At 44.0% G+C, this 17,664-nt stretch overlaps 1 protein-coding gene across 1 annotated transcript in view; it reads right to left on the bottom strand.

Moving 5' to 3' along the window:
* The window catches only part of LOC128749066 (forkhead box protein J3-like), a 53,977-nt gene that overhangs the window by 29,923 nt on the left and 6,390 nt on the right, over positions 1–17,664 (bottom strand). Inside the window, exons 2-3 of the mRNA XM_053848256.1 lie at positions 7,315–7,429; positions 6,432–6,887 (exon numbers count right to left, since the gene is read on the bottom strand). Of these exons, the coding sequence (XP_053704231.1) occupies positions 6,432–6,791 (360 nt within the window). The 5' untranslated portion in view covers positions 6,792–6,887; positions 7,315–7,429. The remainder of the gene's footprint in view (positions 1–6,431; positions 6,888–7,314; positions 7,430–17,664) is intronic.

Raw genomic sequence — 17,664 nt, 5'->3', positions numbered from 1 at the left:
CGGAAAAAAAAACATGATTTATCGCATTGCAGACACAAAAAAAGAATAAACTAAGAAGGCTAGCGAAGACTGTGGGCTCTACGAGTGAGTGAGAATTTGTCCCAGTGCCACAAATGGCCCCCAGACCACACTTTGGGTCCATAAGCATAAATCCTGATATAAACTTTCTCTTTCTGATGTGTGTCAGCAAAGCCCAAAACTCACCACAAAACTCAAAGACTAGTTGATGACCTCAGATGTCAGTTTTTCTAATTTCTACTTCCACAGACATTTGAGATGCTAAAGCGTCCACTGCGTTACATTCCAAACACATGACAGCGGTCAGAGACGGGCGCGAGTGCCACTCAAGTGTCTCATCATAACATCTTGACAGGAAATAACACCTCTGCTGCAGAAGGAGGGGAAAAGAAGGGAGGAGAGGAAGCTCGGGGTAAACAACAAGACGTTCATTATTACAGTGTAACATGACACTCTTAATAACACTTATTTGCGGGAAGTCAGACTCCCATTCATGACTGTGTTTTTTTTTTGTGGTGAGCATCTGCTGGCCGTGTCCACGTGCGCATCACATTGTATAAAGCGAGCAGAAGTTTCATCAGTGACAGCAACAAGACATTTTCACCACAAGGTTTTGCATATTAAGAAACTTCCAAAAGATCAAAAATACATGCCTCAATGTTGTGTTTGGGCGCGTGCTCTGTGAGAGGCGCACACACACTTAGGGATATTTTCAGACTAAAATTTGTTGAATAATCCAAAAAGGACAGTTCAAATTGTTCATCTATTTTATTCATCAATGTATTTACTATTAATAGTTCACAAATTTGTTCAGGGAGATGTTGAAAAATCACACACAGACAAGAGAAAAAAATGTGGGTTTGATTCAAGGTAAAAGAGAAACCGGTCTGCTGCACAGCTGCAAGAGGTGATGGTAAAGGGATTGAGCCACCTTTGGTGCTCTACAAAACTGAATAACAGAATACTTTCACCAGCATTTGATCCAAAGTCTTCATACTTGCACTGTACACCGTTGTAACTTCTTCAAGAGACGTACGGACGCACACTAACAAGATAATTATTCTCCTAAAACATAAGCAGGAATTATGGATTCCTCCTCTGAGAGCGTGGCTAGTATTTTCAGTGCAGATGAGCTGCTGTAGCAAAAGATCTAGGAGGCGGTTGGAGAGCCATAATGATTCACAGCACATCCATAAGTACACTTGACACTGTGCACCGACCTCCACAGCGCTGTGGCTGATCCCCCACTGAGCAGCGGAGGAGGGGCTGGAGCAGAGGAAAGCGGTCCAGAGCTGATTCCTATCTGCTGATTGTCTGTGACGTGGCGTCCTGCCAAAGGACAAAGGGCAGCGTGGTACTGCTGCCCTTTACAACAGCAATTAGCCTGGCTGCATGCCGCTCGCCCCGGGGCCATTTCGGAGCACTTTAGTCAGCAAAGACTGCAGCCGGCAATTTGGTGACTGTGCAGGTCTGAACTGGGATTCTTTTAATAAAGCACAGCGTTTAAACAGCCGTGTAATTGTGAGCATTAAAAACTTTCCGTGAGATTGAAGTCGGCTGAAACGACAGGAGCACAAATGGGAAACTTCACTAACACACAGACAAGCGACTTTATATTCAAATTCAGATGTGGCTCCTGAAATGTGGGCCGAGCACAAGTAACTGGTGACAAAGTTCTTTTGTGTGTGAAATAGAAACAGAAAATCATGACTGCTGTACCACTTGGGACTGCAGGGACTACTCGACATCAGTCGCCGACATGTCAAGCTGTGACAACAACGCTCTTCACAGTGGACACATGAGATGTAACATTTGCCAAACACACTTTTTCCAATGAGAGTTTTAAATGTTTTGTGGCTGAGTTTATGATCGGCAGAGTATGTGGGACCAAACATTGAATTCCTGAATTCACTACCAAGGACAAGAACATGAGGTGCAGATGACCAAGTGGGGGACGCAGAAATGACTCAACAAAATATTCATTCATATGCAACGATATTGTCTTGAGCGATGACAGAGACTGTTGTAGACCAAAGTCAGAGGAACTTATAACATATAAATTCATTTCAAGCCAACCCTATTTAACACTGCTGCAGGGACAGACCTTGTGCCCGGACTACACCGACTCTATCACCCCTAAATAACAAGCTGTGACCCAGGCAAAGGTAATAAATTGAACCGGAACTTATTGAACTTAAATATATATATTTTTAATTAAAAGTAACTAGTTTAAGGATATTTTCGATGAAATAAAAGAAGCTACATTTTTTCCCCAGGAAATGACACAGACTCATTGAAAGGGGCATTGCGACCCACTTTTGGATTCCGACCCGCCTGTTGAAAACCACTGCCCTAGATGATACACCAGGCCTTTTTCCAGACAGACATTGTGAAACTTCGTTTCTCAGCTGATGTAAGTGCCTGCCACTTCATCTTATACCTAACTTTCTATAATGTGACGAAAATCCTTTGCTTGTGGAGTTGGTGTGGCACACTGCCGAGGTCAAGGAGGTAAACAAGTTAATTCAGTAACTAACAGGCACTTGAATAGAAACCATCCACAATAGAGGCAGACGCATGTGGGAGAGAAAGTGACTGGAATCCTGAGAGCCGACGTAGAAGAGGCTGAAAATTCTGTTTTGTTTCAGGTTCTCACTGTGGTATAGGTGAGGCTGCGGGTCATGAAGGTAGAAGGACGTGTGGGCGTCAAGTTCTGATGATGTCATGGGAATTCAGAATGGCATGCAGATGTGAGTGCAGGATCTGAGTCACGGAGGACAGGAAATAAATGAGTCTCAGGGGAGGAAAAAATGTGTTTCAGCAGAGGAGGGCCAGAAGGACAAAGGTACCCAGACAAAAGTAGTTCATTTAACTTTCTAGAATGCCTGAAATGAGACGATGGAGATGAGAAGTGAAGAGACCGCAAGAGTGAAAGGGAAGCCGAACAGGAGCACCTCCATCAGGTGAGAAGAGTCATCCCAGGGGATGATAGTGAGGCCTCATAGGGACAACATCCTAAAGGAGTCTATCAGTGGGAGAAGTTTGTTGAGAGGAGTGCAAGGTCTAAATGACTGAGGACATGAAGAAGACAGGCGCGTCCTTGAAGGCGGATCCAGATCAGTAAAAAGGGTGGAGTTGGAGTGGAGACCCTGATGTAAAAAAATCAAACCATGAATTCAAGAGCTGTGACAGCACAGCACGCCACAATGACAAGATTTTGACTTCCACTTCCGGCGACCACGGTAGACTCTGTGTCACTGTGAAGGCTCTCCACTCTGAATGATCAGCTAGGTCGACGAAAACTCTTCCTTTGGTCGTATGAATAATAGATTTTTGTCAATTAGCGCTCCAACACTGACAGCCCATCCAGCTTCCAGCACATGAACTGCTAAAATAAATAATACAGGAGGCTGATGCAAGGCTGTTTGCATTCCACTCGCCGTATCCTTCACTTCCTAAACACAGAGGCCATCGAACTTCAAAAACAAAAGCCATGAGTGCTATTCCACTTCATGATTACTGTTGCTGCATATTATAATCCTCCTCCACAGATGCAGGGAAGAGCTCCTCGCTGCTGCCGCGCAGATAAAAAAGAATTCTCCATATTCAATTCCGGCGCAGACATAAAAATGTCACGACCTTGGAAAGCTACGTGATTATTGCGGCTAACTAGATAGGCCATTTAAAGCGTCTTAAGGTGTGTGTGGATGCACGTGAGGAGCGGCGGCATGCATGTCTGCGGCGTGAGAGTGTGTGACTGTGTGTTGTCCTGGTTTCAACTCTGCCGTTCCTGCACTCTCGCATTATCATACAGAGCAGACGGAGTGCGTGTGCAGGGTAGTAAACCTCTCCTCTGCTCTGCTCTGACAGTCTCCCTGCTCCCCCCGCTGCCCCCACCCATCTTCTCTCCTGCTGAGCTCCCAGTGTGTAATCTGTAGACTGCACACGTACGCTGCCTACCTGAGTCTCTTGGTGGGAGAACAGCCGCACGTCTGTGTGCAGGCATCGATGGATGGAGGATAAAGGAAACACGATGGACCACAGATAAGGCCTTTTGGGTGGGTGGGACGGGAGGTTGGGGGGCGATATCTCATTTCGACTACACTCACAAGGTGTGTATGATTGAGTTGAGGAAGTCCGCAGGCAGAAAATCTCCATGTTTGGGTCTGACAGATATCACCTGACCTACGATCACTTCCTCGGCAATGGCTCTTCTCATCGCTCCAGAACATTCCAGCCTCACTGAATTCACATTTAAAAGGTTTCTACCTGACCCAGGTGACTCATGTAACGGCAAGCTGAAAGCAGGGGTGTCAACACTTCACACACAGACCCACAGCATTTACATTTATCGAACAGACTGGCTGGTATTCTTTGATCGGAAAAAAAGTAGTTTAAACAGAATACGATATCGGTGTGCCGGTTAATTATTGAAGGCTAATATTAGCATCTCTGTGGTTAGCTCCTTCACCACAGACCCACAACACAGGACACTATGGTTTTCTTTTGAGGCACAGCCACATCCATCCACTTTCACATTCCTCTTGCTGCACTACACTGTATGTTTTTAGCAATGTTCCAGATGAACCTGCTGCCTTGCCAACATGTTGAATGCCAGGGTTTAAATCATGTTGGTGATCCAGCCTTTCATGCACTTTATGTGAGTTCTAAAAGCTGTTGCTGGTCAGATTTGGATTTCCCCATGCCTTCAGTTTCACACCAGTCTAGAGGTGTATGTAACATTACTTCATAAAACTGGCTTTATTTTTGATACTGCTCCACCAGAGGAGATAAGCGCTGCTCTTTATTGATCAAAGTTTGGTAACCAGCCTCGGCTCCTTCTCTCCATGCGATTGCTATCTGAGATCTAAAGAAAATCTCTCACACCTTCACTGACAAAGGTCGTCGGTTCACTCGCTGATTTTTGCCTGAGTCAGAGTGAATATTTGTCTTAAACTGCCTCATTATTGTAGACAAATGAGCTATTTTAAACACTTCAAAGGAGCTACAAGAGTACAGTGAAACAATAGTCTTGAACAAAGAGCAAAATCCGTCATTTTATTGTCGAATAAAATTATTTTTTTTACTCAGAGAAAGATCATCCTGAAACAGGAGATTATCATCTAAACATGATGTTGAGATTCTAACAAATGTCGGAATGATTATATTTCTCAAACCTGGATCTGAGGTGGGAAGAGTAACACGGCCATATATGGATGTCTACTTAGGTATGACACATCCAGCCTACCATCCAACAGGCTGCTGAAAAACTGGCTCTGTTGGAACCAAGATAATTCACAGATCAAACTACCTAATGAGTCATGATCTTCTTCACTTCTCAGGTTTGCTTTTCTCTTTGGCAAATCTACTGACCACCACCAGTCCAGAATGGCCTTAAGGTGAATAAACAAATGACATGAGCTTTTGCTAAACTCCACACTTTGACTTCAGAAGCTCCATGAAACACCTGAGGTAGACGAAGCATGACTTGAATTTATAGAGCTTGTCCTGATATCACGCGGCGGAACAGCGCTTATGCTATCTATAAGAATACGGCAACCTCACATACAGACACACAAACCATGGATGAATTATTCAGGAGTGAAACATTCTGTCACCTGAACACAGGCAGGGTAAGAAGCCGTTTATAAGCTGCAGTGAGAGAAAGTCTGAAAGGTCTCAATAAGCGCTATCTCCTTTCTCAGTGCAGGAAACTAATTGAGTGAATCCTAAATGCAGGTAAGAGGCTCTGCCAACACAACCTGGCGTGTATCGTAACCTTTTTGTCTCCATTTCTGGCATGCATCTGTGCTCAGGGAACGCTGTGTTGAAGATTACAGACAGGGAACAAACACGGGTTTGTGAAAGGGAGAAAGAAAAGCAGCGAGGAGGGAAGTGTGACGACAAGAGAAGGAGAGTTGTGGGGGATGGCGGGGGCGGTGTGGGGGACTTGGGAGATGAAGATAGAGAAATAATGAGAGAAGAAAAATATGTTCCCACATTCGCAAAGATGAATTGGTTGATAGTTTGCAGACAGCCTCTTCAATGTGTCAGTGGAAGGACTATATCCATCCTCCTCTCCACTAATAAGGTGCAGAATTCCCAAGACACAAGCGTTAGCATCTATTCATTTGTCTCCAATAACGCCGCCACCTCTCTGCTCATATTAGCCGGGATTTGTGAAGCTACATTTACATAAGGATTTAATAAAGTCGTCTGAAGTAGACGGAACTCGAACGTCAATCATCTCTGGCTCACTAAAAGGTTTTATCCTCTCCAAGGCAACACAAGGTCGCACTTGTGTATTTTGAGAAGTAGCTGGGAGGTTGCGTTTGATCAGATCTGCGTGTCAAATTTAGAAATGGTTCTTCCCAAACACAATGAAACTCTCAAAGAAACGCAACGTCTCTTACCTTCCAGCCACTTCCTGCTTCTCTGTAGTAGGGGAAGTTGTCACAGATCCACTGGTAAATCTCACTGAGGGTCATCCGTTTGCGCGGCGAGCCGTTGATGGCGAAGGTGATGAGGCTTGCGTAGCTGTACGGCGGTTTACCGTCTCTGTGCTGCACTGACTCTTCCTGGTCCAGAGTCGTCCCCGAGTCCAGGTGGGTGATCTTCTTCCCGTGTCCCGTGTGATGAAGACCGTGGTGATGATGGTGGCCGTGGTGGTGGCCGTGGTGGTGCATCATGTCGGATTTCTGGATGCTTGCCCTCATGCTGAGCTGAGGAAGCCAGTCCATCGAAGTCAAGCTACTTTCCAGCTCGGAGGTCATGGCGCTCGGAAGTCAAGGGAGAAGGACAAGAAGCTCTATGTCGTTGGACGCGGGGGAGTCAGTGAGCGGGTGCAGGGCAGCGGTCTCGGCTCGAGTCTGTAGGAGCACAGAGATGGTTACATTTATTGGAAAAATATGATCTTTTTGGAAGAGACTGTGGTCCTTACAAAACAGAACTATAAAAGCACCAGGAGAGCTCAGACCTCCACCACGTGACTTTTTAAAAACAGCATGCAATTAAATCAATCGAACTACTTATACAAACAACAAGAATGAAGTGTCTTGACAGGAACCTGTTGCCAAGGTGACAGCAGACCTGACCACGCAGCCACCTCCCATTGAAAATGAAAATATCCTTCTTGGCAGAGGTGATGGACTAATATTTTAGATACAAATTCAAATCATCTCTACTTCCCAAAACGGAACGTGTCGATGAGTCAAGCAGTTTCTTGAAGTTTAGGAACACATCTTGTGCTTGAAAGTCCTGCCATGTAAAAGAAGTGGAAGAAGAAATGCCTCTTACATTTCCCATGACTTTTACTGTCGACTTTGGCCAAAGCTTCCGGGGATGTCACCACACTCAGGGTCTTTCCCTCATCCATTTTCACGAGTTCTTCATTTAGCCAGTGCAAAGGCTGCTGCAACACACAAACGCAGAACCACACAAGACGGTGAGCTCGCACTGCCAGACTTCATGAGATATTAATATCGAGCAACCGCTCAACTGGCCTCGGCATCTGTCCAACCCGATTAAAAACCTTCTCTCCTTCTCCCTCCGTGTTCAGTCTAGATTGCCTCTCACTTTGGTTCACTCTAAAGTGGAAATGGCAATAGGATCTGCAGAGTGACTAAAAGCTGGGGAATTGTTTTCACAAGTGCCTGCCAAATGGGGGGAACAGCTTGGGAGAAATTCCAAACCTCGAGAGGAGCTGAAAGGCTCGTCCCCTTTCCCTGGCTGAGAACCCCCCCCACACACACACACACACATCATGTTCCCATTCTCCGTCTCCTGGCGTGCCTCACTCTCCTGTCAAATCTGTGCTCGCCACCACCAAGCCCCACCCACTTGGAGTTCTCAAACAGATGCAAACAATAAAAAGCCACAAGATTTTAATCAGATAACTATTTTTAGACAGAGAGAAGAACTTTGAAATGTAAAGACAAGTTCCTGACACGTGGAGATGTCTTCTATCTGCAAATGAGACACAGCAAAAACTAAACAAAATACGTATCTCTAAACAAAAATAAATTCACCACAGTTAGCCAAATAAAAGTTGCCTGTGTGTAGGAGGAGCAAAGAGTAGAGCAGGAAAGCAGAAGAGGACAGTGAAAGTGAGCCTGACAGTTTTTTTTTTATATTTTGCATCCAAAATATTAGTATTCAAATGTACTATTTAGACTAGGCACAGGAAAACTGTGGCCAGAATCAGGCCCGTTTGACCAGCAGAAATTGTGGCTAGCAGAATTATTATTGAGGCAAACTCATTTTTGAACACCAGTCCCAGATAGTTTTCCTCCACTCTAGGATTTTGACCCTGAACTCGCAACTCGGCTTTTAACAAAGACTGTTACGGATGTACTTGCTCTGTTCTGTATGTGCGTGCTCTGTTCTTTTTTTTCTTGCCATAACCCCCAAAAAGCATGCAATATCTGTCTCCCAATGATACATCACTTCACCAAAGCTTCAAGATATTCTGCAGAGAAGCCGAGTGACATTGTAATTATGGCTGTTTTGCCTGCATTTCTAACGTTTGCCCACGAGGTGGCATCCTCTAGACCTTTCATTGAGCTTCGTTGGAGAGTCCAGTTTGCCTAGGTCCTGTAAAAGTTAACGGAAGAAAGCAGCAGAAAAGATGAGCGCCAAATTTGATGGACAACAAAACGTCTTTTCAAATCAACCTACCTCTAAAAGCTCTTGAATTCTGAAAGAAAAATGGCCCTAAAGAAGTGGACAAAAAGCGGGTGAGTTTTACGTTTCAGCGATAACAATTGTTCAGTTGCTCGCTCAAGGATGCGGCAAATCTACAGCGAAACCTTCATCTTCAGCCCTATACTTTAACCTCTGCGCGTCCTTCGACAACAAAGAGCCCACGCGTTTTCCATTCATGCTCCCAGTATATACGGAAGGCAGGAGAACTTCATTCAGTCAGCCCACCAAGACGAACACGCGTTTTCTCTCCATCAATTCCCCATGGAGCGACAGAGGAGGAAGAATATGAGAAGTATTTAGAAGAAATCCTGTTCATTACAAGTGAAAAATGGGAAGCGGTAGACTTATCAAGCCAAACACGAGAGAGGAGAGGAGAGGAGGGAAAGGGAAAAGCAATATGCCTGATGAGGTTCCTTGCACACCACCACCCCCATCTCTTCCTCAAGGCCTTGCCACACTGGGCGAAACCATTGCCAAACCCCTCTTTCTCTCTTCCAAATCCCAGGAAGCCATCTTAATTAGTGCACTTTTTGCTGAAGGGAAGGTAGCTATGCTAGTTGTAGCAGTGCTGGTGGTGGGTGGTGACACACAAGATACAAAACAACAAGTACTTATTTTCCCCTCATTAAAAGGAGGCTCAAGCTGCAAATCAGCCTGCCACAAGCCCCGACCTGCTGTGCTGCCGTGGCTGTTGTTGTGAAGTTTGGGAGCGTGGGCTGCCTGAATGGCAGCACGGTGTAGCTTCACATAGCTAGTCTGCCGAGGTGTCGGGAGGATGAGTAACAGCGGAGCACGGAGAAGGACGAGGAGGGGCGCGGAGCCGAGCGCGGTGGGGCGACTTAACCAATTACCTAGTCAAGTCAGTCGACTGATCCCCGGGTGGCTGGGCTAACCTCAGCTTTTGTGTCTGATATGTTTCGCGTCGGTCTGGCAGGTATCAGGGGAGAGTCATCACTGCACAGAAGAAAGCTTGTGGTGAGCCTCTGCCTCTCTCCAGGCTTAGCTACTGGGCACATGAGAGCCAGGCAACGCACACATATTTAAGGCGGCACAAGTGATGGTCAGCGGTCAGTCTCACCTTGTGACTCTAGCTTGAGATATATCACTCTACACAGCACTTGTGATTATTCTGTTTCAATTGAGAAGCATAATAACACCCAGTTATTCACCATAATTAGCCGCACAAACTAAATTTAAAAAGGAAAATAGGTCTTTTTCATACATAAGCGGCAGGTTCAGTGATGTTGTCTGCACTGTGGACAGGTCAGTGGTGCACCGGCTTAAAAACGCTTTACAAAACTAGTTTTGAAAACGGGGTACAGCATCGAGAGTGAGGAAATAGCGGAAACAAGCTGCGTAATACGGAGCGTCTTGATTTATCCACACTGCTCTCACAACAGACAAGATGCTGCTCTCCATCCAGGATCAAGTCAGCGGCCAAAACCCAACTCACTTGTGTTCACGTGGGACTTTTGAGCCGAACGCGCTTTGTCTAGCAACAGCGTCTCACATCTTTTATTCACATTAAAGCCTTCAAAATGCGCTGTTTTCACCCTTGTGCCCAAAGTTCCGACACCACTGCTGGTCTCAGCGGCCGCTTCTCGATTCCAGACCTCCAGAAGATCGACTCTGTTGACGGCGCTGTGGACATGCGGGCGAAAACGGCGCATTTTGAGTGCTTTAAGGGTAAATAAAAAGCCTCCGATTTCATCTGATTTCAGTCTGTCAAAATCCATATGTTAACCGCGCTGTTGTATAAGCTGCAGGGCTCAGAGGAGAGAAAAAAGTAGCGGCTTATAGTGGCTTATAGTCTGTGAATTACGGTATTTGATGACTATAATTGGGCTTTTTGGAGCAAGATATTCTGAGAGAAGGATGAAAGGGAGGGGGCCGGGGGCAGACCCAGGACACACATGGGTTTCAGCTTGCAGGGTGTCTGAACTGAATGACCCACTTTTTTCTGCAGGACGTCGTACATTTCCGATAATCACTGCCCGTGTAGTGCCATAATTATAGTGCCATGAAACTGGTCTCCATGAAAGGGACTTTCTCCCAGGTAATTTCTCTGAATTGGATTGGAATTTGTAGGCTGTCATGCCTTCGTGGACCCATGGCTTTGCCATCGGGGGGAAAAAAGTTGTCCACATCTTGTGAGTCGCAACACACGTGGCATGGAAGAGCACTGTCATTGATAGGATGACAGAACATTAATGGAAGTCAAGAGCGTATTGTCTGTCTGTTGCTCCATGCCCCGCCTCTTACCCTTCACCCTCCAGTCGTTGGGACATTAGGACGTCCTGTCACAAAAACCCTTGCTTAAAAGCCTACACTGGAGAGATGATGAGTCTCAGCTCAGAAGAGCGGGTGGATGAGGAAGCTAGGGCTTTTTCCACGTTGACCGCTGGCCCCATGAACTGACCTCAGACAAGCAGAAGACAGTGACCAGACGGAACACCGCAATCTCTCGTGAGACACAAACACATTTTCACTCGAAAGACAGAACATATTAGTGCAAGTCAAGTGGACTGTTCCATAAGCATTTCATCTAATATTGACAGAAGAGTTTTCGGACAAGGACCGGCAAGTGGTGACGATCTGAAGGTGCACTTCCTACAGCAACACCACCAAAAGTACAACTTAAAAACCCATCCCCAAAATAGTATTAATTCAATTTAATTGGTTGGAAGTCCTGCTGAGGCCATGAATAAAATAACTCTGGACGGTTTTTAAAAGGTAAAAATTTGAGCAAATTTATCTGTGGCTCTAATCGTGCTACTTAACCAGCAATGCATTTCCCAGCCAACACTTCTGGCGCTGAGACTCCTCCCTTCTCACCTGTCTGCAGGAGCAGCCCTGACTATTATGAAACTGGACTGTAAATAAAAGCCACTTCAGGTGTGCCTGTCCTAAATAGACAAGTCAGCAGATAAGTAGAAGAACTTTTATTTGAATCCCAACAAACCAAATTTGACAAAGTAATCTCCACAGCTGAATACCTTGTTGAGACGTTGGGATCCTGTTGAACAGCTTTGATTGAATATTTTATAGTCGCCGACTGTTTTCGGAGGTTTGCTTCAGGCTCCTTAGTGATGTAACAGCTCAAGCTTTAATTTCATTGACTTCATCGTCCAGCCGATCACATGGCTTTAATATTACAGAACAACTGCAAATCCCTCCTTCTCTGTGAAGTATTACTGCAGCAAGGGGCTGCTGTGAACAGTGGTGATGCACTTCACCAACACAGTACAACTATTGTTGACATCTCTGTCGTGATTGTGAGCGGAGATAAATGAGGGCAGACACCTGGAATTTCTTGCTTCAAAAGGAAAGTCATTCAGTCTGTCGCTTCCAAGCAGTACATAAACCTCTCTATTCAACACAATATGCACGTCCTACATGTGGGTTTGAGTCAAGGCCTGTGTCCTTCTGTCAAGTGTCTGGCAGCCACTCAAATATATATACTTTATATCGCCTCCAAAACTCAATAAACAGCGACATTGCCATTCCAGCTGACCTCTCTTTCGCAAGTTGGTTTGCAGAGACGCAAACTTAAGTAATAATAATGTCCGCTAATACGGGCTAACACGCTAGCCAGGGTTAAAAAGTAGAGGTGTGAAAAACATAAAAGACACACTGATATGATATCGACATTTTATCTTTTATAATATCATATTTTGTATCATAATAATATTCTAGCCTAGTCCGACTCATTTTAGTGCTGCCTGTCCCTTGAATGCAATTCCTCCTTATTTTTGCAAGTCAGGTTGCGTTTGGTATGTGGCCAAATGTAAAAAATATGAAAAAAAAAAGACGTTTTTGATCAAATAGTTTCATTTAATTTGTCCTTTTAATTTAGAATAATATTATGTGATTTTTTTCAGTCAACTGTACAGCCATACATTACGTCAGACCTGAGCAAAGTGTGGCCCGGGGGCCATATGCGGCCTGTATTTTTATGGCCCTTTTGACGTCGTAAAACTATGATTGATATGTTTTCTGCCTTTTTCTGTTCTTTCTTTTCAGTCACCACCACTTCAGCAGTAAATACAGTATGTTCTTGTTTCATTGGCCATTTTGTGTGTTTTTCTTGTTCCTCAAAATACATTGAAGGAATATTGAAAATATATTTTGATATAGATTGCCTTTTTATCTGGAACGTCTGGTCCACAGTTATGTTGATTACATTTAAATTAAATGAATATGAAATGAAATATTTAAATGGGTTTATATTTACATTTCTTAATATCCTAACTTACATTTAATTTTTTAGGTTCATTTTTGTCTTTGTTGTAAGTATGGAATTCAAATATTTTTCCGTCATGTTTTGTAGTCATCGCTGCCTTTCTTTTGATGATGGCCCCTCACAACAGCTACAATTTCTAATGTGGCACTTTAGGAAATTTAACTGCCCACCTCTGCATTACATTGTCATGAGGATATCGTAATACTATAATATCACGTTGTGTATCGTATCATAAGGTTCTTCCCATATTTAAAACACAAAATCATGTGATTTAGTTGCAGGTTTGCGACATTGATATTAACTGCATTGCAGTATTTTTTGCGCTTTAAAAAAAGGGAAGGGTTTACCCTCACCCTTTTAGAAGAAAGCATTTAAATACACTCTTTACACGGGAGCTTTCAAGAGGGAGGGCATTGTCCCTTTAAAAAGTTGAGGGTCTGTGTGATTGAATGTATTCACCCATTAGACTCTGTAGCTGTGATGCACTCACTCAACTGTATGCATCACTAACAGCCAACAGTCCCCCGCTGCTAGGAGCCTTTTAGACTGAGAGGCTTTACAGTTCTGCATTTTAATAGACAACTTTCAATGGAGTGACGGGGGATGGGTGAAAGACGGGGGAGGCGACCAAAGGAAAGAGGCATCAAAATATTTTCTGAGGAAAATGAAGTAATGACAAAATAACCACCCGGAGCGTGTCGAGCAGAGGGGGTTTCTGGGAAAGACTGCCTTGGCAAACGGTCGGGCTAATGTGTCAAAAGAAAGTCTGTGAGCGTGCCGAGCGCTGCCATGTCTCCGAGTGTGGGCTATTCAAAAGAAAGAGGAAAAGGTCCAAAAAAGCAGCATTGAACGTCTTAATTACTTTCTGCTTCAGCGCCAGAAAACATACCCCTGAAAAAGGTTCAATTATGAGATATCACGCCAAATCAGCTGCCCTTATGGTGGCAGCCCGCTCTTCTCTCAATGGAACTGGGTTAAGCAATTATCGCTTGATCCTGAATGGTTTTGCTCGAAAGGAGACCTGGAGAGTTCTTGATGCCGAACAACTTTTCAAACTGTGTTACATCAAACTTGGTAATCAAAGCGGTGAGGGGGAATTAACGCTGGAAACGCTGCCGCCCAGGACAATAGCTCCGACACGCACGTCTGTCTTTTTTAAAGCCGCCTGCTGGTCGGTGTCAGCCGAGTGAGACCTATGACATCTCCGAAGAGAAATCAAACTGCTTTTGCCAGTGAAAGGGAATTTGAGGAAAAGAAAGCCGGTGTATCGGCAGCACGACTGTGGGTTCACACAGGAGGATCGAGGTTTGACTCATGCCCTCGCAGAGGTTGCATATCACAATCCAAAAGGTTGCAAACGTTTACTGACCCTCCAGGACCAACAACAGCATCGGACTTGTGATTCACACCAATTCCTGGCCTCTTCTCTTCGAAGGCATACATGCCCAAATGAAAGGAAAAGCCAATCTTAGTTATATTTTGACTGGAGTAGAGAGGACGAAATGAACTTGGCTCCTGAGTGGAATGATGAAGGTCAATCACATTAAGCTAAGCATGATTGGAAACCATGGCAAAAACAGCAAAGAAGAATTCAGTCCTGCACTGCGACTGAAGTCTGATCACACGAAGAAACTATAATTTCATTCATTATCCATGGGATCGCTCGGGACTCTGGAGGCAGTTCCCGGTTCTCCTTGCTCAAGGCAGCAGTTCATATGGGCCTGCGACTCCAAATCTGACACAATGGGCCGAATGTGGCCCCCAGGCCGCACTTTGCTCACCCAGGTCCCTGATACAAGCTACCCGAGTTAGGGGCACGAAGCTGTCTCATCAAAGTCCCACTCCTCTACATTCAACTGTGGTGGCTTGAGCGTTTTCAGGTTTTCAGGTAGCTCTGCAAAACATGAAAAAATGGACGCCCGATCGGACCGCAGCTTGGCCGTGCCAGATTAGATTAAGCTACAGTCGAGAATCGGGCGTCCATTTTTTCATGTTTTGCAGACACCCAGACGCCCTCCTAGCTAAAAGCCTGAGTGTCTTGTTCGCGGTGACAGCAGGATTTTGTCGAAAACCTCAGCATAAGCAGTGAAGACGTTCCTGGTGTCAAAGTGGGTCACATGAGACGAGTGAAAGGGAATTAAGGATTTAAAAAAAACGTTCTTCTTCATTGCTAATTGAACAACATAAACGTCCCGGTTTGAAAGCGAAATTTCTGAAAACGTACACAAGTTCAAGCCGACTCCCTCAGACTGAAACATTTAGCTCAATAAGCCCACACAGAATTCGCCACCTAAAAACATCTGCAGGAGAAAAAGGCATTCTGCAACCCAGAAGAGTGTCAACTCCTGCTATCACAATTCAGGATTTTGACAACGGCAAAGTTAAAAAGGCACATTTTGTCATAAATAAAACATAGGAGTGCAGCATTTCAGTATAATCCCTCGACGCAGGGTCCCACGAGAGCGATGCTGTTTGTGAACTGATACTTTGCACAGTAAAGGGAGGCTTATAGCACTGCGTCACAACAGCTCAAACTGCGTTCACATCTATTCAGCACGGACCAGTTCTCTTTAAAAATTCATTAATTTACAGCAAAAATAGATTAAAGCACCCAACTGCAGCAACCTAAAAAGTTTGGCTTATGAATAGCATTAATAATGGAAGTGAGCATCCCAAACCTCGCGGCCCTGGCTTTGAGGCACCAGCTCGGGTTTTGTTGCTCTTTATAATGGAGAATCATTTACATTTTTTAGAAGTATTACAGCTTTTTGATGGTTGTTTATAATTACATTGTTTTACATGCAAATTGGCTGACAATTGTTACTCATTAAAACATAACCAGCGCAACAACACCCTCGGTTTTCGGGAGAAACAAGCTTTACATTTGCACTGAACCCGTGTAAGAAGCCATGCAGACCAGATGACAGCCTTTATCTTTCTTATCCTCCTTTTTTTAAATCAGAGCCACACTCTGCTAACAGAATCAAAGAGAATTTTGACAAGATAAAAAGGATTCACCGCATTTAAATTCACATTTATGTTTACGTTGCAAGGAGACGGGACATAAAATACAGTGACTCCAGAGAGGGATTCCAATAGAAAACAGGAGGTGCTTGGCTTGTTCAGTTATATTCATCACAGCGGATTGTTTTTGTCATAACTCCCAATAGTTGGCGCTGCAGGTGGAGAGGGTAGCTTCGCTGTATGATAGGAAAATCATGCACAAGCTGAACCCTTCACACAGCTGGTAAAGCCTCCTGAGACCTTGACATTTTTGCCCTTCAGCCCCATGATACATATATTAGCCACACACTACTCTCACCATCTTGTCTTAGTATAAAGGCATTACACCAATTTAAGTGAAGTAGCTGGCAGGAAGGTCAGCAAAAGACTTCCGCACCATCTACCAGACCCACTCCTACTAATCCTTCTTATCACACAAAGCAAGGAACAATACGCCCAGAAAGAAGCACAGGTCTCCCCAGGTTGATGCCTCATTTATTCTTGGAGCGAGTCTGATATCATGGTGCAACAATACGAGCACAGAGACCACCACTGTTTCGCAGACTGTGGTGCGACATCTACCAAACAAGACTTATCGCTACCTTCTAGTCACCTAAAGACTTTCCTACACCTCTCAAGTCGTGTTAAAAAACAAGGTCAGTTTTCTTTCTTTCTTAAATCGGTCGCTTTTGTTGTGCACATTTGACTTGTTTAAACTCATTTTTATCGTCATGGTTTGATGAGCAACACTGAAAATAATGTAAGCAAATGTAACTGACTGAAAACATGAAAATGCTCTTGATTGACAGCATGCCTTCCATCCTCTATCCGCAGGGCTGAGGTTTTGAAAGTTTTGAAAAGAAAAAATCATAAAGAAAATGATGCCACCTCCACAAAAGCAAAAACTGTTCATGAATGCAGTTAATTTTGAAAATTAATTGGAAAATTTTATGGCGATACTTTCATTTAGGCTTTATTTATATCTTCTTCAGAGTTTATTTTGAAAATAATAATAAAAAATATTTTAGGATATTTTGGCATTGTTTTATTATAACAAACCAAAACCTTGTGAAATGACATGAAACCATGAGCTCATTGCAAAGATATTTGTTTGCCATCGAAAAGTCCAACCTGCAGCAGAACCAGGTGAAAGTCATGTTCATCAAATTTATTAAAGACAAAAAGAAAAAAAAACCCAAAAATAATTCAGAATAAAAGAAATATAATAAAACCATGTCTAAATATCATAAAATAAAAATATTATATTTATTTAAAATCCAAAGAAGATATAAGTGAAATGTAAATGAAAGTATCACCATAAAATGTTCTAAATAATTTCCAAAACTGCATCAAGAGGTGCTTTCATGAACAGGGGCGTCATCACTATATTATTTTTTCTTTTCAGGAACTTCCCCATAGTTGTTAAATATCACGGATCTGCAGCTGTCAAGTCAATTCAGTGACACACTACTGCCACCATATGTGGCTCATGTATTAGAAGCTGAGCGTTTCACGGCCCTTGTAGCCCAAAGGTGGAAAACAAAAAAACCTTTAGCGGCCCTCTAGGGGGCATTCACGGCCCAACCATCGGCCCCGGACCTTTAGTTCACAATCACTGGACTAGGGTACACAGCCTGCCAAGGGCGACATTCAAAACACTTATAGAGCCTGGAGTGTGAGAGGTTTGACATGACCTA

Source organism: Synchiropus splendidus, chromosome 18, assembly GCF_027744825.2.
Source record: "Synchiropus splendidus isolate RoL2022-P1 chromosome 18, RoL_Sspl_1.0, whole genome shotgun sequence".
Lineage (NCBI taxonomy): Eukaryota > Metazoa > Chordata > Actinopteri > Syngnathiformes > Callionymidae > Synchiropus > Synchiropus splendidus.
The sequence above is the reverse complement of the archived record's forward strand: the minus strand, read 5'-3'. Positions and strand labels throughout refer to the sequence as shown.